The sequence below is a fragment of the Erythrolamprus reginae genome, chromosome 3, assembly GCF_031021105.1.
Source record: "Erythrolamprus reginae isolate rEryReg1 chromosome 3, rEryReg1.hap1, whole genome shotgun sequence".
Classification (NCBI taxonomy): Eukaryota; Metazoa; Chordata; class Lepidosauria; order Squamata; family Dipsadidae; genus Erythrolamprus; species Erythrolamprus reginae.
This window is the reverse complement of record NC_091952.1, coordinates 20317156-20343822: the sequence shown is the minus strand read 5'-3', so window position 1 is coordinate 20343822 and position 26667 is coordinate 20317156. Positions and strand designations below refer to the sequence as shown.

The 26667-nt window shown below is 39.1% G+C and overlaps 2 protein-coding genes across 6 annotated transcripts; one reads left to right on the top strand and one right to left on the bottom strand.

Annotated features, from left to right (window-relative positions):
* Positions 1–694: 694 nt before the first annotated feature.
* FAM210B (family with sequence similarity 210 member B) lies at positions 695–13042 on the top strand. The gene is made up of 3 exons (XM_070744587.1): positions 695–1189; positions 11069–11241; positions 12343–13042. Exons 1-3 carry the CDS (start codon positions 764–766, stop codon positions 12557–12559), a joined length of 816 nt encoding a protein of 271 aa, XP_070600688.1. The 5' UTR covers positions 695–763; the 3' UTR covers positions 12560–13042.
* A 1187-nt stretch (positions 13043–14229) lies between these two features.
* Positions 14230–26622, bottom strand: AURKA (aurora kinase A). Of its 5 annotated transcripts, none has more exons than XM_070744582.1 (9): positions 26589–26622; positions 24330–24382; positions 23572–23827; positions 20950–21055; positions 19950–20141; positions 19262–19400; positions 16976–17124; positions 15398–15572; positions 14230–15065 (listed from the first exon to the last, which is right to left on the bottom strand). In XM_070744582.1, the coding sequence occupies exons 1-9, from the start codon at positions 26605–26607 to the stop codon at positions 14880–14882; spliced, it is 1275 nt and encodes a 424-aa protein (XP_070600683.1). In that variant the 5' UTR covers positions 26608–26622; the 3' UTR covers positions 14230–14879. The 5 variants fall into 5 exon arrangements, with proteins under 5 accessions (XP_070600683.1, XP_070600685.1, XP_070600687.1 ...); XM_070744584.1 differs by lacking the exon at positions 26589–26622 and adding an exon at positions 26284–26402; XM_070744586.1 differs by lacking the exon at positions 26589–26622 and adding an exon at positions 26344–26396.
* Positions 26623–26667: the final 45 nt, after the last annotated feature.

Sequence of the window (26667 nt, the reverse complement as noted above, 5' to 3'; positions counted from 1 at the left end):
TTATGGATGGATATATGTTTATCCCAGGCACGTTTAAATTCAGTTACTGTGCATTTACCAACCATGTCTGCTGGAAGTTTGTTCCAAGCATCTACTACTCTTTCATTAAAATCTACAAGTCTAAGAAACAGTAAGTAATTAGAGATAAAATCACTGGTGGGTTCCTACTGGTGCAGTAGGTAACTCTGATACGGTATTATTATTATTTCTGTCTGTCTGTCTGTCTGTCTGTCTGTCTGTCTGTCTGTCTGTCTGTCTGTCTGTCTGTCTGTCTGTCTATCTATCTATCTATCTATCTATCTATCTATCTATCTATCTATCTATCTATCTATCTATCTATCTATACAAATATAAATAATTAGCCAGGTTTTGCTTAATAAGAGTTAAAGAGGATGGGCTGGCATAGCAAAACAAAAACCGCAGAAGCTTCAACCATTAGCTGCGTTCACCCAGAACGCAGGACGATTTTGCTTTCACGCCAAAGCAAAATCGAGCCGACCCTTTTGGGTAAAGAGCCCCGGGGGTGAACGCAGCCGGAGAAGCATCTGAGAAAAGAGCAAGGACCGAGCCAGCAAAACCTGCGTTCTTCTGGCTGGATCGCTTCGGAAGGCGAGATCCGGGAGGCGGGAAACCGCTGGCCCTTTAAAGGAGGGAGGGCCGTGCGGGTGACTGTTTCCCTTCTCTCTCGGGGCCGAGGTGCCGCCTTCCTCTCTCCAGAAGCGCCGGGCGGAGGGCTGCGCCGGGTCAGCACCTCAGGGCTGCCATGCGCTGGCTAGGCCGGCCGTGCGCCCTGGTTCCGTTTTGGCCCCGGGGCGCTTTCCAGGCGATCGGCGGGCGCCTCGCTTTGGACCGAGCAGTTGGCACGGTCGGTGCTGCGCCGTTGGGGTCCCTGCCGGCCCAGGGACAGCTCAGCCGGCCAGAGGAGAGTTCGCTTCCCGGCCGAGGGCACCAGCCAAGCGGTCTGCGGCTCCTGCGCCTCCTCTTGCGGGAATCGAAGCTGCTGCTGCGCCCCACTCACTTTGCGCTCCCGCCGGCGGCCGATGATCCCTTCACTCTGCGCCTTCCCTACAGTCAGCTGGAAACGCCGGCGGTGGATCCCAACCGGCTGCGCCCCGACATAGCCTGGCATGGGGCGAAGAGCGACTTCCCTGGCGGCGGACAGGAGAGCCGAGGCGGCGCACCTCCGAAAGTGGGTGAAGGACGGGGAAAAGGCAAACGCGTGTGCGTGGGAATGCGCGCTTGGGTTGGTAAAAGGGGTCCCGGTGGTGCGCTACGGCTGGATATTCTGGAGATCAGGGTGGGCGAGCCACAATGCTTGCAACTTTTTCGATCAGAGAGTAGTGCGTACATGGCTTGTGTAGTTCGGGGATCGTGGGTGTCTATCCCTTGGGGACTTGGATCGACTGAACGCGGAAATGTCAACAATTGGTCGGCGTGTCTTGTGAGTTCACTCACAATAAGGGGTAATAATATAGTAGTAGTATTAGTAGTAGTAATAGTATATTGCATTGGCATCCTACAGTCTCGAAAGACCATGGTGTCATTCTCTGGATTCCCCAGGGCATGAAAAAGCCTGGGTAGGTTAGAATAGTAATAATAATAATAATAATAATAATAATAATAATAATAATAATAATAATAATAATAATAATAATAATAATAATAAATTTGATTTAGCATTTAGCTTTCCTTCTCTTTGACAATATTTAGCAGGTTTGAACTGGGGAATTCTACTCCATTTCCCTAGTCTGCTCAGCTATCCTTTATTATTATTATTATTATTATTATTATTATTATTATTATTTATTAGATTGGTATGCCGTCCCTCTCCGAAGACTCGGGGCGGCTCACAACAGTAATAAAAACAATTTAGTAGTGGAACAAATCTAATATTAAAAAACATATAAAACCCTATCATTATTTTAAAAAAACCAAACAGCACATTCATACCAAACATAAAACTAAGTATAAAAAAGCCTGGGGGAAAGGTGTCTCAACTCCCCCATGCCTGGTGGTATAAGTGAGTCTTCAGTAGTTTACTTTATAAGAGGTTTGTCTTGTGTGAATGCTACAGATAAAAGGGTGAGACTTGGGGAGGGGTGGGAGGGGCAGTTGTCACTTATCTGCCTTGAACTCACAGTTTACACTAGTTTTCTGTTATCTGGTGCCTGCCAGAAAGAGGCAGAATTACAATTCCATCCTTACGTTATGTATTTAGATTCATAGTCCACAATTATCAGCGTGGGGCAAAGTTGTCAAAAATGCTGCACTGTAAGACTTTTGTTGTTGGTTTGCTTAATTTTTACAGTCATCTTCCAATATGTATGTACTGTATTGAACAACAAATTCCTTGTGTCTTACTTTACCTGCAACATGTTTAAGCAATCGGATAAAGACTTAGAAGAGTAATTTGAAGCAACATGATAAGCTAGCTTGTTGGTAACTTTGATTTGCATTTTTGGAAACATGCTGTACATACCAATCAGCCCACTCAATTTATGATTCATTGGATTGTGTAAACACAGATGATGGAGTAATTCAAGAACCAGTTTAAGAATATTGTGGGATGCAACAACTGTTTGATTTTTTAAAAGCACCTGCTTTTCTGTTGAAATTATATCCAAGGTGACTTACAGTAGACAATAAAGCAATCTAGCATCACAAAAATAATAAGAAAGCAGCACCCAAACCCGGAGGAAATGTTTTTATTCAGGTAGCCTTTTTCAGCTAATGCTGAAATCTGCATGGATTTGACAGCATAAAAATTCAATAAAGTAATATTAGAAGACTGCATAATTCCCGAACTTTAATTATAATTTACTATTTTTTAATGTCAGCTTTTCTGAGCACTATTTGTTACGAAAAAGGTCAGATTCAATTTAATTAATTGAAATCCCTCTGTACATAAGAAGGAGCAGTGGAAGAAACAGGGTTTGTATTTACCTTCTGGAGATATCCAGGGATTAGTTTCATAAAGTTGGTCAGAGATCTATTTTACTATGAGAGAGATTTTTTTTTTAACTGTTTGGCTTCTCTTATAAGAAATGTTATCTATAAGTGAAACTTATAGAAAAGAACTCACTTCGCTGAGCCTTTTCCCTTTTGCAGTATTTTGGGCCAAACTTGCCCTCAGCACCATTTTGATTGATTGATTGATTGATTGATTGATTGATTTTGTCCAATACACAATGAGGGTTTTAGTGGGTATACAGATAGTAAAATACATAATGAAGGTTATACAGGATTTACTCATAGTAAAATATATCTAAGAAAGAATAGAAGATATAGGAATAGAACATATCAATGAAAGAATAGAAGAAGAGATATAGGAATAGAAGAAAGGTATAGGAGATATAGGAGAGCAATAGGACAGGGGACGGAAGGCAATCTAATGCACTTGTACTTGCCCCTTACTGACCTCTTAGGAATCTGGATAGGTCAACCGTGGATAATCTAAGGGTAAATTGTTGGGGGTTTGGGGATGACACTATGGAGTCCGGTAAGAGTTGCACACTTCGACAACTCGGTTACTGAAGTCATATTTTTTACAGTCGAGTTTGGAGCGGTTAATATTAAGTTTAAATATGTTGTGTACTCTTGTGTTGTTGTGGTTGAAGCTGAAGTAAGGACGTTGCAGCATATGATCTCCATTGTGCTATTTTACAAATTAGATTACAGTAGACGGGAGAGAATTTAGGAGACCAGAAATGCCTCTCAGCATGTAGTGAATTGACAGATGATTTAGAGGATAATATTGTTCTATATCAAAAATCTACAGCTTTTTAAAAAATGAATTTGCAACTATTCCACGGCAAGCTATTCTGTGGGTGTTCATAGCTTCTGAACATTTTAAATATGCTCTTCCCACAAGCTTTCGTCTCTCTTCTACGTGTATGGATTAATTTCTAGTTCTTGATGGCTTCCATCCTAAAAACTTTCAGAAGCTATTAAAGATCTGTCTATTTTCCCAGTGTGGGGTAGAGTGATGTTTGAACCTCTGTTGAAGGGGTTTTCCTTGTTTATATGGTGGTTTGTGTGTGCGTGTGTGTGTGTGTGTTATATTATTTATTTGTAATTGTAAGGTGCCCAGAGTCATTGGGAATCTGGCAGCCTATGAACTGAATAAAGGAATAAAAAATGATATTCAGAGGCTTTGCCCAGGTTCGCCCGGTGCACCAGTTGCGGCCCTATTTGGACAGGGAGTCATTGCTCACAGTCACTTATGCCCTCATCACCTCGAGGTTCGATTACTGCAACGCTCTCTACATGGGGCTACCTTTGAAAAGTGTTCGGAAACTCCAGATCGTGCAGAACGCAGCCGCGAGAGCCATCGTGGGGCTTCCCAGATTCGCCCACGTATCTACAACACTCCGTGGCCTGCATTGGCTGCCGATCAGTTTCCGGTCACAATTCAAAATGTTGGTTATAACCTTTAAAGCCCTACATGGCATTGGACCAGAATACCTCCGGAACCGCCTGCTACCGCACGAATCCCAGCGGCCGATAAGGTCCCACAGAGTTGGCCTTCTCTGGGTCCCGTCGACAAAACAATGTCGTCTGGCGGGCCCCAGGGGAAGAGCCTTCTCTGTGGCGGCCCCGGCCCTCTGGAATCAACTCCCCCCGGAGATTAGAACTGCTCCCACTCTCCTTGTCTTCCGTAAACTACTTAAGACCCACCTATACAGCCAGGCATGGGGGATTTGAGGCATCTTTCCCCCAGGCTTATTATAATTTATGTTTGGTATGTATGTGCTGTTTGGTTTTTAATTATGATAGGGTTTTTAGTTTTTTTTTTGTTTTTTTTAAAATATTAGATTTGTGCCTGTATAATACTGTTTTTATTGTGTTGTGAGCCGCCCCGAGTCTTCGGAGAGGAGCGGCATACAAATCTAATAAATTATTATTATTATTATTATTATTATTGTTGTTGTTGTTGTTGTTGTTGTTGTTGTTGTTGTTGTTGTGACTCTGTTCCTGAACATGGGGTTGTAGCAAAATTAAAACTATTTGGTATAGTGGCTAAGGTGCTAGTCCAGATTGAAACTGGGAGACACTGAGTTTTTAGGCATAAAAGCCGGCTGGATGACTTTGGGCCAGCCACTGTCTCTTAGTTCAACCTACCTCACAGGGCTGTAGTTGTGGGAAAATAAGAGGATGAAGGAGTATTAGGTATGTTCACCGCTTTGAGTTACAAATAAAGTAATAAAGGCAGGATAAAAAATCTAACAAAATAAAATGCACTTAAAATCTATTGCGAAGTGGTTAATGATTTAGAGATCTGGGCTGATCTTAATTAGAAACATACTAGTGCAATTGTTTATGTTACCATTTCCTGCAGCACAACAGTGAATTTTCTTGTCGAACAAAAATTCACATTCAATTGCTTTCTATATACCAAAGCTTAGGGACGATGTCAGGTTATCCGTGTCTACAGCCACTTACCTAGCACAGAGGGGGACCTTCCTTTATGCATCATTAAAAGAGAATTATGCCTATCACTTCTGCTTAGCTGACTTATTTTATGGATTGTAAGTTGTGCCAATCAGGCAGGTTTAACAGCTTTTTCCAATTCGCTGCCCTCCATATGTGTGAGACTTTTCATTTTCAGGTTTCCAGCCAGCATGGTGCTTGGCTGCTATAGCTGGGAAATTTGTGAAGCTTCAGTTGTGATGGAAGATAAGAAAGGCTGAGATGTAGATTACTGTGCAACCATTTTTTAAAAAAAATAAATGATTATAATTGTTAAAGGTCTGTGCAATCCCTGAACATTAAGTTTTAGAGCATATGAGTATCAGGATTTAAAATGTAATTAAAAGGACAGGAAGGATAGGAAATATTAAAAGGACAGGAAGAATTAGACTACTGTATTAGTTTCCGGTCACAATTCAAAGTGTTGGTTATGTCCTATAAAGCCCTTCATGGCACCGGACCAGATTACCTCAGGGACCGCCTTCTGCTGCACGAATCCCAGCGACCAGTTAGGTCCCACAGAGTGGGCCTTCTCCGGGTCCCGTCAACTAAACAATGTCGCTTGGCGGGACCCAGGGGAAGAGCCTTCTCTGTGGCGGCCCCGGCCCTCTGGAACCAACTCCCCCCAGAGATTAGAATTGCCCCCACCCTCCTTGCCTTTTGTAAGCTGCTTAAAACCCACCTCTGCCGTCAGGCATGGGGGAATTGAGATACTCTTTCCCCCTAGGCCTTTACAATTTTATGCATGGTATGTCTGTATGTATGTTTGGTTTTTATAATAATGGGTTTTTAACTGTTTTTAGTATTGGATTATTATTATATGCTGTTTTATTATTGCTGTTAGCCGCCCCGAGTCTCTGGAGAGGGGTGGCATACAAATCCAATAAATAAATAAATTATAAAGTAAGGGATAAAGTCTATGATTGGCTAGAAAAAAGAATATCGTATAGAATTTAATAATATAATGTAATTGATAAGTAATAATATAAATTTGTAAATAGTAAATAATATTTGAATTTTAAGTATAAAGAATTATAGAAAACATTGGTAAGCTATATCATAAAAGTTTATGAAATGCTATAAATATTTAAGTACAGTATCTACAAGTATCTACAATTCAACCCCAGAAAACAACTTCTGACAAGAGAGAGGCTATAAAAAAACCCTATAGTGTATATGTTTTGTGTTTGTTTGTACAGTATTTTGTATTGTCCTATCTTTTAAAAAAAATACCAGTAAATAAAATGTAATTAAAAATACAGTATTAAAATAAATAATGCAAAACAAGAATTTTCAATCTATATTGTATAAGCCTTCTTGTGTCACCATGGCCGAGTCGGTGGCAATATAAATTTTCTAAAATAAAAATAAACCTGCTATGTAACACATTTAGAATATTTATAAAAAAAACATCTTTCCTCATTATCCTTGATAATGGCTCAAGTCTCTCTCTTCTAAGCTTTTTAAAAAGAAATTGAAATCTATGGAAAGAATATTGGGGAACAATATGCACCAGGTTCTGCTAGATTTCCTGTTTTCCCAGATTCCTCTTTGCTTTTCATTGCCTCTCGTGTTTCTTAACCACCGCACACTTTACTATTGAGATAGTCTAATTGATTTTGCAATGTAGGCATGACCTTTGGAGAAATGTATTCAAATCTGTAGGCTCCCAGAGTACTTGACTGGGTGTTAATGTTAAAACAGCAGCTTGGGTGATTTGCAAACTTTTCATTAAAAGGCTAGGATGAATGCTACCCTTGCTGCCTCTCTGACCCCAGCGAGCTGTTGTGAAATCCACGTAATGTTTTAATTCTTCAGCTGCCTAGCGAAGAGTGTTTGTTGCCCGCAAGCAATCTGCCATGGTTTGTTACGACCACACGTATTGCATTATGCAGCAGGAGCGGGAAAGCCAAAGCTTTGTTCCCAGAGGAGTTATTTTACATCAGCATCCAGTTTAAGCGGTGACAAGCATTACTTGCACATTGCCTGCAGCAGTACAGAAGTCCCTTTCTTCTCCTAGGATTTCCTCCAAAATAATCTCTTTTGGGGGAAAATCATTGTTTTATCTAGACCTAGACTCAGGTTCTTAGCTGTCTACTTGCAATCATCTCTTGAATAATCAGGAAAGAAGTTTGGAACCCTGCATTCTTATATTCCACTGTTTTGGTGCTTTGCATGTACATGCATTTACAAAAGTACATACAGTACACATTTATAGAGGTAGTCCTCAACAACAGTTCACTTAGTGACCATTCAAAGTTACAACACCACTGAAAAAAGTGAGTTTTTCACACTCATGACTGTTGCAGCATTCGGGTGATCAAAATTCAGATATTTGGCAACTGACTCACATTTATGACATTTGCAGTATCCCAGGATCATCAATAGTGATGGGTGAACCCAACGGTGTTCAGGTTCGGCAAGTTCGGACAAACTTCACGCAAAGTTCGCCCGAACCCAAACGGTCCATGGCGCCAAAGCTCCAACCCCGGAATTCCATTGCTTTTTATTTTTACGGATTTTTTATTTTTATTTATTTTTATTTTTACGTGAAAGGACCTCCCTTTGCTTGCGGCGCTGCTGCGGCGTCCTTTTTCGTAAAAATAAAAATAAATAAAAATAAAAAATCCTTTAAAATAAAAAACGATGGAATTCCGGGGTTGGAGCTTTGACGTCACGTATACCGGCAGGTTGCTAAGGATGCCAAGGTGATCACTTCCTGGATTCCGGGGGCGGCACTAAAATAATGGAGGGAGGATGGAATCCAGGAAGTTATCACCTTGGCGTCCTTAGGAACCTGCCGGTATACGTGACATCAAAGCTCCGCCCCCGGAATCTCTTTGTGGGATTCCCCAGCTCCTTTTGTGCCTCCCTCCCAGCCGACAGCTCCCGGGTGTTTGCCTTCCTCTGCCGCCACCGGTGCCCGGCTCCTCCTTCTCTTCTCAGCACATGACAGCCGGGCGGTGGCTTTCGCGGTGTTCGGCACGAACACCGAACCGGAGCACAATTTTTTTAAAAAAAATCGGGTTCGGCTTCGGCATGTCGAACACCACAAAATTCGGTACGGACCTGAATTGTGTGGGTTCAGTTTGCCCAACACTAGTAATCAACTTTTGTGACATTTAAACAATCAAAAGTCAATGGGGTACCAAAGATTCAATTAACAACTGGGTTTCTAATTTAATAATTGCAGTAATTCACTTAACAGCTGTGGAAATAAATGTTGTAAAATGGAGCCAAACTCACTTATTATTATTTATTTATTATTATTTATTAATTTGACTTCTATGTAGGGGTGGCCTACAGCCGGAATGAAGGGGGGGGGGACACATTGGGGTAGCAAAAATGGAGCTCCACCCCAGAGCACCCAATTTGCACTGAAAGATGTTGAAAGAAAATACATAAGCCATGCCCAGTGTGGTAGTAAAAATTTTGGTAGCCCTTCGCTGTTTCTATGCCACCCAATCCCATGGGACTCAGGGCGGGTTAACAAATGTCTTACAGCAACATAAATTTTGGGGTTAATTGTAATCATAAGTCGAGGACTACCTTTAGAGGCCAACCTTTGTAAAATAAAATTTTACAGGTGAGTTACAAAAATATACAAATAGAATGAAGCAAATAAACTGCAAGTCAACACAAAAATGAGTTAAACTGGCAAACACCTTAAAGACCTCAATTGGAGTAGGCACAAAATACTGTTTTCTGACCTTAAACCTCTATTTGTATTCTTCCACAGCAATCTTTCCGAAGGTCATTGCCCAATTGGTGGAATTTTCCCAACATTTTGAGAGTATTAGCTCTCAAATAGATTTTACACAAAATTGAAAGAAAAAAAGCCAGAGAAAACAGCCAAGGGGAAGAAATAGTAGAACTATATCCCCAACCTGCAACCATAGTTACTCCTATTTTCAGCCATTGATTCTAAATACAGGTAGATCTCATTTAGCGACCATTATGGGGACTGGCAGCTTGGTCAGTATCCAAAATAGTTGCTAAGTGATCCACAACTCTGCTTGTGATCTTCCTTCAGCTTTCCTTTGCTGTGTAGACCTGCAAATGTTGTATGTGCAAGGACGGGTTGTCAAGTTACTCCTTCATTAGCATTGCAACTGCAAACAGTTGGTAAACAAGGCAGTCACTATAAATGACCATTTGTAATGCTAGTTGATATTTGGGGATAGGTGCTAATAACGACCATTTATGTCAACTCTGTTTTAACAGCCAGGATATGATAAACAGGAATACTATAGAAAGGGTAAAGGGGCCAATTGTTACGTACCAGCAGTTTGTAATACACTGCTCAAAAAAATAAAGAGAACACTCAAATAACACATAGAAAAATAGAAGACTGAGGGCAGAAAAAGACCTCATGGTCCATCTAGTCTGCCCTTATACTATTTTTTTGTATTTTGTCATAGGATGGATCTATGTTTATCCCAGTCATGTTTAAATTCAGTTACTGTGGATTTACCAACCACATCTGCTGGAAGTTTGTTCCAAGCACCTACTACTCTTTCAGTAAAATAATATTTTCTCACAATGCTTTTGATCTTTCCCCCAACTAACTTCAGATTGTGTCCCCTTGTTCTTGTGTTCACTTTCCTTTTAAAAACACTTCCCTCCTGAACCTTATTTAACCCTTTGACATATTTAAATGTTTCGATCATGTCCCCCCTTTTTCTTCTGTCCTCCAGACTATACAGATTGAGTTCATTAAGTCTTTCCTGATATGTTTTATGCTTAAGACCTTCCACCATTCTTGTAGCCCGTCTTTGGACCCGTTCAATTTTGTCAATATCTTTTTGTAGGTGAGGTCTCCAGAACTGAACACAGTATTCCAAATGTGCTCACCAGCGCTCTATACAGCGGGGTCACAATCTCCTTCTTCCTACTTGTTATACCTCTAGCTATGCAGCCAAGCACCCTACTTGCTTTTCCTACCGCCTGACCACACTGCTCACCCATTCTGAGACTGTCAGAATCACTACCCCTAAATCCTTCTCTTCTGAAGTTTTTGCTAACACAGAACTGCCAATACAATACTCAGATTGAGGATTCCTTTTCCCCAAGTGCATTATTTTACATTTGGAAACATTAAACTGCAGTTTCCATTGCTTTGACCCTTTATCTAGTAAAGCTAAATCATTTACCATATTACAGATGCCTCCAGGAATATCAACCCTATTGCACACTTTAGAGTCATCGGCAAATAGGCAAACCTTCCTTACCAAACCTTCCCCTATGTCACTCACAAACATATTCACATTCTAGATCTGAATGAATGAAATATTCTCATTGAATACTTTATTCTGTACAAAGTTGAATGTGCTGACAACAAAACAAAATTGATTGTCAATGAGTGTTGCTTCCGAAATGGACAGTTTGATTTCATAGAAGTTTGATTTACTTGGAGTTATATTCTGTTGTTTAAGTGTTCCTTTTATTTTTTTGAGCAGTATGTTTTAATAAGCCACATTAAATTATAGGATCCAAATGATGAAATAAGCATGCTCTAAAATAAAAGGATTGCTCTAGAAACGAAATGGCTTATTTGTATGATAATAACAATCATTATCTCTCTTTCTTACTTATTCAGACTACAGGTACATCTCCAGAAAATCTCACAGATCCCAATCAGGAAAATGGGAAGAAACCAAATAAATCGCAACAGTTGAAGAAGATTTTTAAGGAATATGGAGCTGTTGGAGTAACATTTCATATTGGGATTTCTTTGGTATCTCTGGGAATGTTTTATCTCATTGTGTCAAGGTAAGCATTATTATTGTTGCTCTTATTGGTGCATTAGAAGTTTGTTCACTATAATGTGAATCAGGTTTGTGTGTTTCCCCCCTTTCTGATCTTCCTACATTTATAAAGAATATGAAAGGTCTTTTTTCATTAAAAAAACTTTAAAGCTGAATTTATCTTCAGGATATTAAGGTCCCCCCACATACACACACACACACACAAACTGATTTTTCTCTATACCATCTCTTAAAAGTTGGGCCATGCCAAAACATCCAGTAAGCTTCTATGGCTGAGGATGGACTTGAACCCATTTCCCAGTACTCTTAAACATTGAACTTAGGCCTGCTGGAATTTGGGCAGCTCCAAATTACTTCAGGCTATTGAGAATGCTCAATTTTCATTTACATTTCTACACCAACTGATCATATTATTCTTTAATGTCCATTCCATATTTTTTTACAATTAATTAAAAATTTATATGCTTTTCCAATCAACTTTCTTTGGTTTGTAGTTAGTAGTTTGCCTAAGATGTTATTGTCCTTTCTGAGTATATATAGACTTAAATACTTGGGAAAAGGTATGGACATATAATTGGAAAATAACAAAGTCAACTTCCTTCAAAGAAAATCAAATTAAAATGTTTTATAGATGGCATTTGCCGCCAAGCAGAATTTCAAAAATGTTTTAAACCAATTCATCCAATTGTTGGAAATGTAAAATAGAAATAAGTACTTATGATCATACTTGGTGGACATGCCCAAAAGCAAAAGAATATTGGAACCTAATTAAAAAATGGTTAAAAGAAATAACACAACAAGAAATCAAGAAAACACCAGAACTCTTTCTATTAGGTATTTCAAATAAGAAGTACAAATAAGAGTTTGTTCCCTCTGTTTGTGCCCTTTAATTTTGATTAAAGGACCGTAGGTTGCAGTTGTGTATGTGCAAATACTATCTGTAAGTCAGTTTTTTCAAATTTCATTGTAAACTTTAAACAATCACTAAACAAATAGTTGTTGAGGAGTAACCTGTATTAAATTCTTTTGAGGTAGGGAAAAAAACACCAAAATCCTTCACGTTATTAATGTGTTGTCTGTTTCTCTCTCCTCCTCTCCCTTTTAGCGGAGTGGACATGACCACTATTCTCTTCAAGCTGGGATTTGATGAAGCCCTTGTGCAATCCAAGCTAGCTGCTGGAACAAGCACTTTTGTATTGGCCTACGCTATTCACAAACTGTTTGCTCCTGTCCGGATCAGCATCACCGTAGTCTCAGTGCCCTTTCTTGTTCGCTATTTTCGGAAGATAGGATTTTTTAAGCCTCCGGCTCCAAACCCATGAAATTATTCCCTGGAATTAAAAAAGGACGCTCTGTCATTTCTTCCTAGAAACATTCGATAGCTAATGCACTCTGATATGTCTGTTTGCATTCCCCCTCAATTTTTTTTCTTGGAAAGGGTGGGAATGTCCTTTGTTTGAAAAGACTGCTGTCTATGTTGCTCAGCTACAATGTTTGCTTACTGAGGCTATGAAGCATTATGGATTGGGTACGCTGATAAACATGTCAGATCACACCACAAGAGCCTGTTATCTGTATGGAGCAGGAAGACTTTTGAAACAATGGGCCTATTCAGGATTATCCCATGGTGGAAGTTCTTGAAGAACAGGCTTCAATGACCAGAAGGCAGGTATAAGTTGAGGACGAGAAACACTTCCTACAAGCAATTTGACAATGGAATCAAATTTGGGGTTTCCTTTTTCTGGGATGCTTTCAAGCATATTTTGATTTTTGAACTGAATAAAGCTGTAAAGATGTGGACTAAATGGTTTTTGTTTTTTTATTTTTCCAATTCTGATTCTAAGCCTGGGGTCTCCAAACTTGGGAACATTAAGACTTGTGGTATTAGCAACCCCGCCTAGCTTTGTGTCATCAGCAAATCTGATAAGTTTTCTTTCAATTCCTTCATCTACATCATTTATAAACATGTTAAATAGCACTGGGCCTAGGACAGAAGTGGTATTCCACTTGAAACATTCTTCCAATTGGATGTGCAACCATTTATTACCTTAGTACGATCACTAAGTACTTAGTACGATCACGAAGTCAGTTTTGAATCCATCTGTTCTTTTTTAACAGCCATCATTAAATAATGCTGCAGTTGTTTATGAACCCAGGTTTTTTGGGGTGGGTGGGGGATCCTTGAAAACTAGAAATGCTAGTTTTCAGGGGGGGGGGGGATCGTCGAAAATAATGGTTACATAACTGCAAGAACTTTGAATCTGAATCTTAAGTCCTTTTTTTCAGAGCCTGGAGTGACTTCACACACTGACCAACCATTAAGTCAAGGAGTACCTGTATTGGATTCTTGCTGCCCATAATAGTTTACATGCATGATGCGATTTCCAAACATTGAAATGGATGAGTAATGACAGTGGATAATACTATTAGCATACATAATAGGGCAGGTGGCCAATTTAAGAATATGAGAGTGGGCAATTAGAAGCTAGAATTCACCATTTTTCTTGAGTGTGATACGGAATGGTTGGTCCTTTAACATTGTACCTATTTTTAGCTATTACATATTTTCTACTGCAAAATGGCCACCCTTCATTTGTCGTAGTCAGCAGCATACTACAAAAACCACACATTCCCACATCTCCCTGCTTAATAACGCACACAGTTCTGAGGTTACATCAAAAGTGTGCTGGAATTGACATCACAAAATGCTGCTGTCACACAGAATTACACTTTTATGATTGCCTCAGCAATCCTGCTGCCAATTCTCCTCATAACCCCAGGATAACTCTTGAGAATTGCCTGGAATCATTACATGCCGAAAGAGGGCTATCATTCAGTTTATTTGAACTGTGCAGGTTGTCAGAAGTAATACACCCTTCAGGGTTGACACAGGTACCTTGAAGTGAAATGCGTTACTGTATACGTTTGGATAAATGTAAATTGTAAAAATGATGTACCATTAGAAGCAAGTATAAGTGCTGCAGAACCATCATGATTTTCTGATAAAGTTTTATTAGTGCTTAAACAAATACATTATTTAAAAATTAATGATTAAAAGTAGTTTGTAATTTTTTCTTGCAAGAACTTTCACTGAACAATTGCTCACTAGCAAGGATATCCCAGGAAGCAGGATATCTCTGACCACTGCATAAAGCAGTTAGGGAATTATTGAAAGCACTGGGTTATTGTTTATAAAGTCTTCAGACTTCAAAGAACTTCCTAACGGAAGGCAGAACAATGACTGCACAAGTATTTACAGAAACAGACGCCATCCATGTCACATCACTGCACAGGTTAACCTTAGGGTGGTTATTGCACCGTTCCAACAAATTCATGTGGCTATCAAGCAAGGAGAATCAACACAATATGAGCTATGTATCTGAGAAAGTCCTGAACAAGATGTGCCCCAGCAGCTTTGAATCACATGCACAAAAAGTTCAAGTATATGTTCCAGATATTCACAAACTGCTTTGATTGGAATTATAAGCATGTGAAAACTGCAGCTCAGACTTCATCGTGTTCATAAGAGGTTCGTTGTGCAGGAAACTGACTTCTTTTTGACACCAATTCTATGCTTCCTATATCGGCTGTCTTACAATTTATTGCCATCCTTGCTACTTGCAGTCAGCAATTCCTAGTTTGCTATGACTGAGTTTTATTAGCAAAGTGGTTTCCAAAATGCTTGGGAGATTTAGTAGACTTTGATGTGACCCATGGATGTTTAAGCACACCTTCCAGTAGTAATCTCTGCTTTGGGTCATGTTTCAAGAGCTTTGAAATCAGATCCCGAGCTCCCTCTGTTACAAACGGAGGAAACCTGTACTGCACCTTTAAACCAAAGAAAATTTCAGTTAACACACAAAGCACTGCATTCACTTCTTCCCATTGTAAGCTCAGTGGAAAATAGCATTTAGTTTGGCAGTAGCATATCAATGAAAAACATCATTCAAATAATCATTACTAGCGCAGGAACTGAACCCAAATTTGCCAGCTGATAAAAAGGTACTAATATGCTTGGTAAGTTTAAAAAAAATCTAATCCCTGAATCAAGAGATAATTTTAGGCTTCTCAAAATCGGGAAAGTTGCTCTTTTAGAGCGAGTTGTGGATTGCAAGAAAACAAAAATGTAGGCTACCTCAAGCCAGATAAATTCAACTTACCCTTGAAATGGCTCTATATGTATCCTGATATGTTTCTGTTTCAAAAGGAGGCTTTCCTACTAAAAATTCATAACATAAGACCCCAAGACTCCACAGGTCCACTGTTTCATCATGTGTCCTCCCTTCAATCATTTCAGGTGGTAAGTAATCAAGGGTGCCACATATTGTTGATCTCCTAGGATAACAAAGTATAGAGCAGTCAGCAAACCATGTTATTAATCTAAAAACAACAGATGCTATTAATACTCATAAACTATTCTGTTTATTATTACTATACTTTAATACATTTTGTTTATCGATGTTACCTAACCCTAAATCTTTCTACCATTTCTATCCCAAAATACTTGACATTTTTGGATGTCACAAGAAACAATCCTTTCTCAAATTCAAATCCAAAGTTGCTTTATAGAACATGAAATCCTCCACTGTTCAGGCTTCTCTATATACAGTGGTACCTCAAGATACGAACCCCTCGTCTTACGAACAACTCGTGATACGAACCCGGGGTTCAGAAAAATTTTGCCTCTTCTTACGAACTTTTTTCGAGTTACGAACCGGCGTTCGGAGACTGCTGGGAAGCCGCGCGGCTGTTTTAAAAGGTAACAGCCGGGCGGCGGGGCTTCCCAGAAGCCTCCCGAACGCCGGTTCGTAACTCGAACAAAGTTCGTAAGAAGAGGCAAAATTTTGCTGAACCCCGGGTTCGGTTCGGGAGGTTGCTGGGAAGCCCCCCAGGCCGGCTGCGACCTTTTAAAACAGCCGCGCCGCTTCGCAGCTGTCTCCCGAAGCCGAACGCTAAAGCCGAACTTCCGCGTTCGGCTTCGGGAGACAGCTGCGAAGCGGCGCGGCTGTTTTAAAAGGTCGCAGCCGGCCTGGGGGGCTTCCCAGCACCCCCCGAACCCCGAACCCGGGGGGGTGCTGGGAAGCCCCCCAGGCCGGCTGTCACCTTTTAAAACAGCCGCGCGGCTTCCCAGCAGTCGCCGAAAGCCGTTTTTTTGCGGGGGGGGGGGGGGGGGGGGGGTTGGTTGCACGGATTAATTGACTTTACATTGTTTCCTATGGGAAACAATGTTTCGTCTTACGAACCTTTCGTCTTACGAACCTCCTCCTTGCACCAATTAAGTTCGTATCATGAGGTATTACTGTATATCATCATCTTTACTTCTTTATCAGACTTCATTTCCCATCTACCTTCTTCTTGGTTTCTAGGATACTATCAATGTTCTATTTTTTATTGCATTCATAATTAACTTGCTGTTGATTTATCATTCATAAAATAACTAGGATTTTTGGTGTGTTATTTTGATTTGAATTGAGTTCAAGTGTTCCACTTTATTATATATTCAATTATTAAATGATTTTATTTACATGGTTATATATTATAGTACAAACTATACAACTTTAAACATATTTTCAAATTAATAGTTATATCAACTGAAAGAATCAGAAAGTTATTTAGCTATTTTTTTGTAAATTCCAGAGCAGCACATTGTATAAGTACGTCTAGAAAAGTATATATTGTATATTCAAGTAATTCTAATCCAATTCTGCTCTCAAACTTGAGAATTAAAAAGTACCTACCTAGAAGATGGGGCATGTACAGACCATCCAAAGTCAGCAATCTTGAGCTCTCCATTTGATCCCAGCAACAAATTTTCAGGTTTGATGTCCCTATGAATTACTCTTTTTGAATGACAATATAACAATGCATCTGCAAGTTCAGTCATATACTGTAGAAGAAACCAAATTTTGCAAATAAGGCTCAACAATTTCAAATAACGCAACTGACGCTAACATAGCCAGTATTTATTCATCTTATACTATATGACAATGATAAAAAATAACTACCAAAAAGAACAGGAAAACTACTACATTATTAAGCTAAACAGCAAGTCTCTACAATGAAATGTAAAGTTTGCCTTAACTGTTATGGAGCTCACCATCCTCTTAGTAGTCAGATACTTGAAGTGTTACCAAAATTTTAGGAAGGCTCTACTTGCATTATTTAATTACAGAAGTTTGTTTTAATAGAAAAATGACTATGGTTTCTCATACTTACTAACTATGGGTCTTCATCACGTAAAATGTTTGTAACTTTGTCTCAAAAGATTAAAAATAAATTAATGTACTTATTTTGTACTTTTCTGGCAAACATATAATAGCGCATAAAACAAAATTTGATGAGATCATAGAAGGTACATTGAAGACATCTCTAATATTGAATGGTCTAGCAATGACTTAGATGTGGGTACTTGTGGGATGCACTTCTAGAATCTTTTGACAGACAAGCAGCTTCTAAAAGTGTAGTATCTGTTCTTCCTTAAACTACTGAAAATGAGTAAACAGCCCATCTCAAGTTGTCATTATTCCACTCCCCCACTCATTGCCAGTATCACATGGAGGGAGAAAGAGACAGAGTTCAGAAGAGCACTTTCTTGATCTGAGAACAAGGAGGGAAGAGAAAAGAAGAGATCAACGCAGATTGAGCCAGCTATGAGGGGTGTGCCCCACACCCCGCTTCACAGGCCCACCTGGGGACTAAGATGTAAGGAGGTGCATTTGTTGGGAACAAGTGTTGAATCTATGAAGCCTTGTGTGCACTTGCCAAAGCCTGAAGATTGCTGTACTCTGTCTTCTGGGACTTGCCAGTTTTCCTGCTGCGCTGAACTTCTTGCTCTGGTTACTGTTTAGCTAACCTGACTTATTGGACTGCTGGCCCTGGTTGCTGTTTGGTTAATCTGGCTTACTGGACAACTTCCCGTCAGAGGCTGCGTGAGAGCTTTGCTCCAGGACTTGTAGTGAATGTGGGAAAGTTTTGGGGCACAGTTGGAGCAATGGGGCTACCTTTGAAAAGTGTTCGGAAACTTCAGATCGTGCAGAATGCAGCTGCGAGAGCAATCATGGGCTTTCCCAATTATGCCCATGTTACACTAACACTCTGCAGTCTGCATTGGTTGCCGATCAGTTTCCGGGCACAATTCAAAGTGTTGGTTATGACCTACAAAGCCCTTCATGGCACCGGACCAGATTATCTCAGGGACCGCGTTCTGCTGCACGAATCCCAGCGACCAGTTAGGTCCCACAGAGTGGGTCTTCTCCGGGTCCCATCAACCAAACAATGTCGCTTGGCGGGACCCAGAGGAAGAGCCTTCTCTGTGGCGGCCCCGGCCCTCTGGAACCAACTCCCCCCAGAGATTAGAATTGCCCCCACCCTCCTTGCCTTTCGAAAGCTGCTTAAAACCCACCTATGCCGCCAGGCATGGGGGAACTGAGATACACTTTCCCCTAGGCCTTTACAATTTTATGCATGGTATGTCTGTATGTATGATTGGCTTTTATATAATGGGCTTTTAACTGTTTTTAGTATTGGATTTTGTTATATAATGTTCTATTGCTGTTGTTAGCTGCCCCAAGTCTGTGGAGAGGGGCGGCATACAAATCCGATAGATAGATAGATAGATAGATAGATAGATAGAGAGAGAGAGAGAGAGAGAGAGAGAGAGAGAGAGAGAGAGAGAGAGAGAGAGAGAGAGAGAGAGAGAGAGAGAGAGATAGGGATAGGAGTTAGAACTGTTCTGTTTGGGTTGCTTTTGTGCCACGCCTTGGATCATCACAATCTGCTTCAGAGAGAGAAGTTATGAACTTTTCTACGTACATAAACATTTCAAAATGATTTTTTTTTTTTTAAACCCTATTGTGAAGTTTACGAAAGACGTTTGCCACCTATCTCTTAAACTAAAGCTATTCAGTATACTCAGATTCAAATCTTTAGGAGAATAACCATAGCAGAGCACCCATTTTCAAAGGAGGGGAAAACAGCCTTAATATTTTATACATAAAGTATGCATCGTCCTTTGCAAACCGTACCGTAGCTGTTTGTTGTTCATCAAACTTTTTAAGCTTTTGAAGTTCTTTGTATACTTCTCCACGAGGTGCATATTCCAAAATTAAGTACACTCTTGATGCATCGTGGAAGTAACCATACAGCCGGAGAATATTAGGATGCCTACAAAAGAGACATATGGATTTTTAAACAAGATCATAGCTATTAACAAGCTAAACACATCTATAACTCCTTCCTTTTTATATACAAGTGATAAACAATGAGAGGGTGAAGCTAAGCAAACTATTCAATACATTACCAAAAAAAAGTTGGATCATGTTTTTTCAGCTATTTCAAAGGGTTTTGACAAGACTATAAACCTCTGGAAAGTCTCTGCAATACTAGCTATTCTGATCACTTTCTCTATTGGCTAGAAATGGTAACTTAAGAGCCTTTGAGACAATCTAGGAATGAGAGCAGAGCCCTTTACTTTTTATTTCCACCTTCAAAACCTTCAAAGACCTCCCTCCAAAGCCATCTCTGTGTGGGTAAGAGAAAGCAGAGAATAAGAATCCCTTTCCAGAGGTCTCCTTCTTCACTTCTCATTTTTATCTATAATTTTACCTATAATTGCACTAAACGTTTACTCTTTTAGTCCCTTTTTGGCAGTGTACGTCTTATTTGCTGTATATGGCCTCCAAGCTACCCCTCTTTATTTTTATTCAACCTTACCGAAGATGAGACTGTATTTCTACTTCTCGCCGCAGCTGATGTTCTACACCTGCTTTTTCCAACTGTGCTTTAAACAAGACCTTCAGTGCCAAAATGAATTTGCTCCTTTTCTCTCGAGCCAGATAAACATTTCCAAATTTTCCTTTTCCCAAAGGACGACCAACATCAAAGTCTTCAAAGCACCACTGTTTTCTATTTTTTTTTTAAAAAAATAAAGCATTAGAATATGAAATAAGAACACTTCTCTCCTCAAAACTTGCAATTTGTATAGGAAATCTTCATAAAGGACATACTATTTCTGGGGATAGCTAAAAGCACTTGGTCTCCTGAGTTATATAGAAGAAAATGCTTTCTTTGAAAACCATTTTCGGCAAGACTGAATTTACATAAATGTCTATAGATGTGCAAATGTTCTGACTTGAAAAATAACACAATAAAACCCATCACATAAAATCACAGGTGCCCAAGGATAAGAACCCCACAGACAACAACAAAAAAAAATTATACATACACATTAGTAAGAGTGGAGCTCATCTAACCAGCTGAGTCAAATATCTAGAGAAACAGCAGGTCTCCAATCCTTTACATAAGGCTAACAGGCTTTGTTCCATCTGAATTTCTCAATAAAAAGTGCACATTTATTATTTATTTATTTATTTTATTAATTTGTATGCCGCCCCTCTCCGTAGACTTGGGGCGACTAACAGCAATAAAACAATTCATAACAAATCTAATAATTTAAAAACATTTTTAAAACCCCCATTATTAATCAAACATGCATACAAACAAACAAACATACCATACATAAACTGTATAGGCCTAGGGGAGATATCTCAATTCCCCCATGCCTGGCAGCAAAGGTTGGTTTTAAGGAGTTTATGGAAGGCAAGGAGGGTGAGTTCTACGGAAGGCAAGTAGGAGAGTTCTAATCTCCAGGGGGGAGCTGGTTCCAGACATACTTTTGAATATGTCCACCCACAAAAACCAAATAAGAACTTACCTTTTAGTTTCACTTCCTGATGCCTCTGTGCTCTCACTTTTTGAATGGGAAGCTCCTTCTGCCTTGGTTGTTATAGCTGATACATCTTCACTTTCAGGCTTTTTCCCTGGGCATAGGAAAGTTAAATTTTCTAAACTTAAAAATTGAAGTTAAAAAATTGAGTGGATGCAAACAATCTGTTCCTCTCCATGGCAGGTTTGGAATGCATACTTTATAGATGATGTGGAAATTAAAAATGTATGATCTCTTTATGTTTAGCCACAGCTATCCACCATAAATGATAATATGTACCATGGGCTTTTTTACATTCCTAACATGTTGGGTCAACATTGGGATATATTTTGGCAAGTCTGACCAGGGCAAAAGGTCTATAATTTTTAATTTGGTTGGGATCTGTTTCCTCTTTATATAATGTGGGCTTCCTCCCAAGGCGCTGGGTATTTTGCTTTTTGTAAGGTATCGCTGCAAACTTCTAACAATAAGTCTCCTGTTATTTTGAAGGCTGCTTTATAATAATCTCCTGGGAGACCATCTGGCCCAGATGTCTTGTCATTCTTCTCTTTAGTTTATAATTTATTTATTTTATTAATCTGATTTCTATGCTGCCCTTCTCCTGAGACGCAGGGCAGCTTACAACAAATAAGATATACGATAGAAATCTATATAAAGTTACAGCTAAAAATCCCTATAGTTAAAAAACCAACCAGATTCAGACATCATGAATCAGACAATTCATTCATTGGGCGGGGCAAGGTATACACATTTCAATGGCCCCAGGGTGGCTGGTAAAGATGGATCATTAAAACTGTACAAAAGGCAGGGAGAGTGGAGACAGAATGGATTTCGGGGGGGGGGGGCGCTTGTTTCATAGGGCTGGGGCTGACAGAGAAGGCTCCTCCCCTAGGCCCCGCCAGGCAACACTGTCTGGCTGAGGGGACCTGGAGAAGGCCAACTTTGTGGGACCTGACCAGCCGCTGTGATGTATGAGGCAGAAGACGGTCCCGTATAAGTAATCTCGTGCCATGCCATGTAGGGCTTTATAGGTCATAACCAACACTTTGAAATGTATTCGGATACTAATCGGTAGCCAGTGCCGCTCGCAGGTTACTGCTTGTTTTAATTCTTCTTTAGTTATTTCTCTATTTAACATTTCCTTGTCTTCCTCCTCTATTAGGTTTAAGTTTTTTCCTTGCAAAAGATTTATTATTTCTTTTTTCTTTATTTTATCTTTTGCATAGTTTTTAAAAATAATCTAGTACTATCTCTTTTTTCTTTTATAACTGGAATTGTCTTTTTATCTTTACCTTCTAGTTGTTGTATCACTTTTTACTTTTTCAATCTGTGGGATAACCATCTGCCCAGCTTATTGGCATTTTCAAAGTAATCTTGTTTCGCTAGTCTTATTCCCCTTGCTACCTCTTCTTGTACAAGAAGATTTAATTTCTGTTTTAGCAAAGTTTTTTTTTCTACAATTTTTAGTTTTCATGGATCTTTTTTCAGATTTCTTTCTAATTGTTTCAAATTATCAAGCAACTGCGTTTGCTGTATCCCCTTTTCTTTATTTTTCCTAGCCAAATAAGCAATTGCTATCCCTATTTGATACACTTTTGCCACATCCCATAAATTTTGCAATGTTGTATCTTGATTCTTATTTTCTTAAATAAAGATTTCCATTGCTTTTTTGATCTGGTTTATATAGTCCTGTTCCTTTAAAACCTGTGTAACATTCATCTCCTTTTTTCCCTTTCTTTCTCCTTTCCAAGTTATTTTTAAAGGATTAAAGTCAGCCCATTCATTTACCCCTATTTCTATTTCTTTTGTTTGCCCAGACTATGCCTATTCTGGACCAAGATCTATATGGGTTCAAATAAAATGTAGTCTCTAATTTCCCAACTTCGCTCTCTCCTGCAATCTCTTAGATTAACTTCGTAGCATATTTCATAAAATGATTTCAGCAAAATTATCCTCTTCTTTTGTATTCTTTTATTATTAGTTTTACAATCTCTATTATTATCAAAAATACCATTAAAGTCTCCCACTAAGCATATATTTTTCAATGCCTACCTCTGCTATTTTTTTATGTAAATTAGTGAAGATTTTTCTCTGCTTTTTGTTTGGGGCATAGATTACCACCAATACGGTCTATATATAGTGTATCCTAGTAGATATCATTAATATCTTTCCTTTATTGGCTGAGTATATCTTTTGCCCTTCTAAATCTTACTTAATATAAGTAGCTTTTTCTTTTTGCTTAGTGCTGTGAATAATTGACCTAATTTTTCTTGTTCTAAGTTTTTTTTCATTTTGTTGACAAATAATATCAATGTTCTGCTTATGAAGTTTTGCAAAAATGTTTTTTCGCTTTATATGTGAATTTAAACCATTAATATATACTAAAAAAAGAAGGCCTAGTCATTTTTCAGGGATCAAGATAAAATAAAATTTAACCCTAGCCCTTCTTTTTGGAGAAACACGGTACTAACAGTCACCAAATTTGTGATCTTAATTCAAAGACGACCTGTATCATAACCTTCAATAGATTTTTCTATGATAATTAGAAATACTTGAAAAAGGAATATTTACTGTTATAAAGTTAGAAATAATTGAAATAGTAGTACTTACAAGATGCAGAAGGCTGCTGAGAGATTATATCAGGTTTATTTGGACCTGATGTCCTAGATGTTGGTTGAATTGCAGATGTTGGTAACTGCTGAGTTGTGTAGTTGGAACATTTTGGATGGGTAATAGAAGGGTTCTGTGGCTGAGACCGAATAGGCACTCTCTGGGGTACATTTGAAGCAGAAAGTACACGCTGTGATTGAATTCCAGTTCTCAGTGCTCGATTCTGAGTCATAGGAATCCGCTTTGGACCGTGTCCCTTTTAAAAAAATAAAAATAAATAAACACAACTTTGAACAGTTTCAAGCATCTAAGAAAAAACAAAATTTCTTAGGATTGTTTATTTCAACATAAAACCATTATAGGGCACTGATGATCTATAGTTTTGGAAGTTCACAGTTCAAAATTGCAAAAGTTTACAAGTAGTCTTCAAATCACAATTACGAACAGAATTTCGATTATAAATCATTGGGGTCAAACTATGTCACCAGACCAAATTTTACAACCATTTTTATGAAGGTTGTAAGTCTAGCTTCTGTAGTAATTAAGCAAATGATGTGGTAAATGAATAACATGATCATAAGTCTGAATTCAACTTAACCAATGGCAGTCATGTCAGCACAGGTTGTTGCAATAGGTTGTAAATACAAGCCCACTGATAAGCATCCAATTGTGATCACATGACTGTGAAGAGCAGTGCAAGGTTGAAATCTAAAAAGGCAAGAATTACACTACCCAATAAATACAAGGAATCACTTTACCTTGCTGTTACGTGGGTGTCCATTCTGGTTTTCCTTACTTTCTTTGTCCATTACTATATTTAGGAACAAAAAAAAATCCAGGCATTGTCACGTTAACATAAAATAATTAAAACTTTTATCTCCCATATTCGATCATGCTATTTGAGACTATCATTTCAATATCTTCAACCTATTCATATTAGTAAACCCTTGCAAAAATTAAGTCATCATACTGACCTCAAAAAATTACACATCAATTTATCTATGTAATGCACAGTATAATGTACATCACACAGGCAAAGAAATGCAGTTTCTTTCTTAGAGTTATGAAAGCATTTCAAAAGCATAAACTGGCTAAAAAGGCTTTGCGATTGTACTCTCTGAAGTTACAAAGGCAGATGCTTATTTATTTAATTTTATGCCGCCCTTCTCCTTAGACTCAGGGCGGCTTACAACATGTTAGCAATAGCACTTTTTAACAGAGCCAGCCTATTGCCCCCACAATCCGGGTCCTTATTCGTGGTAATGCAAGTTAATTTTTAGATTTTCATCTGGAACAAGAAAGAAGAGATGAAGAGACACCAAAGATTTAGAAAAGACAAGCCTAAGGTCATGCTGGTTTGTCTGGATGGATAGTTACATAACTTTTATTAAACATACTTTTCAGAATAGATGGTTTGTTTAATCTCACAGGTATTTTACATCATGAAACCACAATATGGTACCAGTGGACTAATTATCTCTCAGTTAGAACTCAGCATTTTTTTAAAGAAAACGTGCTGCAAAATAAAACCCCATTTCTTCCCAAGAATGCCTCTAGGTTGAATGCCTTTTCTAAGAGGCATTCTTAGAAAATTAACATGGTAGATAACTGCAGTATTATTATTATTATTATTATTATTATTATTATTATTATTATTATTAGTGGAAGTATGCCCATTTTCTCAGAAACAAAGGTATTGGAGAACTATTGTAATACATAACACAATAAGGAATGTTCTTTCTGGCAAAAAGGCCATCCTCCATGAAAACCAGTTTATGAAAGCATGTGTAACAAGACTACTCAACTCCCAACTGTCTTCTAAATATAAGCAATTACACAAGCTGATCAGAGGTCACTTTTCCTCCTGCAGCAAGTATCTAAAGCTATCTAGAAGCCAGTCTTTATGCAGTTTTCTCCCAATTTTAATGCAACTTTTATCCACAATCACTTAAGCTGTTTGCTGTATCTTTTATTGTTGATATCGCCCTCTTGCTAAATGGCCATACCTATTTATATGGAAGAATGAACTGATAACTCGCTCCATTTTAGTACACAGGGTAGAGCACCTTGTTCTCTAATGCTTTGATAAAAAATAGTTTATATGAAGAGCTTGGTGCACTAAATTCAGTACTCATCAAAGCATAAGCATTGGAATTCATTGCTTTTCCAAAGAGTTCTTCTATTTTTATTTATAGAAAAACGTGCATTTGCAGCTTATTTCCTCTTTTGTAGTGCTGGTTCTTTTTTTTTAAAAAAATAACCAGCTCCTAAGGAAGTTTAAATAAGGATTAGAGCCGCCTGCCTTTAAAACAGGTTAGACAGCAAAAAAAGGGGGGGGGGCAAAAGGGCAGGCAAAAAAGAAAAAAAATCTCATTTTAAAGGAATTGAACAAAAACTTATTGCAACGGAAGCAACTTTTTATCATTGGCAGATTTAGAACATCACCCAGCCCTGGCCATACTTTTTCAACTTGTGGTTTAATAACGAAACGGCTAGTAGTCCCAGGATGTTCGAAAATACTAGTCCCCATACCGATTGGAATACAATTCCCATCCTCCCCAACCATCACACCTATTCTACGATAACGCTTAGGGAAGCTACCTAACGGGTGGGCGCCAGCGCTTGGGAAAAAGCTTCACCCCGCCAGCACTTACAAGGCCCTCTCGACAGCCCCGCCATCCACCAGCCGCCCTTCTCGGAAGGCCCACTCACCTCAACCAGTCCGTCCGGCAAGCTCAACCGCCGTTTGAATTCAAATGCCCTCCCGCCTACCTTCAACGCCCTTTAAACCGCTTGCGCGTTTTGATTGGCGAGTCGTTCCGCTTCACTCCATGATTCTCGACCGCTCATTGGCTAACACCACGACAACTCCCGCCCCTTCCTAACCGTTTGGGCTGAGAAAGGGCACCGGTTCCCATTGCATGCAAGCTCGCCGTCACTTCAGTTGCTTAGAAAGGTGGGGCGAGAAAGAAGCGTAAACGCATCGGTACGTTAGAGGCGTACACTGCGCTAATTACCGAAACAGTCGCATGTCATCGCAGCGCCGGGGTGGCATTCGTTCTCGCATGAGGAAATTGCGTAGTTTCTCAAGCAACA

Coding starts and splice junctions, on each gene's coding strand:
- FAM210B (XM_070744587.1), top strand. CDS start 764: ATGCGCTGGCTAGGCCGGCCGTGCGCCCTGGTTCCGTTTTGGCCCCGG. Junction 1,190..11,068: donor GAGGCGGCGCACCTCCGAAA/GTGGGTGAAGGA, acceptor TTACTTATTCAG/ACTACAGGTACATCTCCAGA. Junction 11,242..12,342: donor TTTTATCTCATTGTGTCAAG/GTAAGCATTATT, acceptor TCTCCCTTTTAG/CGGAGTGGACATGACCACTA.
- AURKA (XM_070744581.1), bottom strand. CDS start 26,250: ATGGCGGGGCTGTCGAGAGGGCCTT. Junction 23,828..24,329: donor GACACCCACGTAACAGCAAG/GTAAAGTGATTC, acceptor TTTTTTTAAAAG/GGACACGGTCCAAAGCGGAT. Junction 15,066..15,397: donor CATATAGAGCCATTTCAAGG/GTAAGTTGAATT, acceptor TTTGGTTTAAAG/GTGCAGTACAGGTTTCCTCC.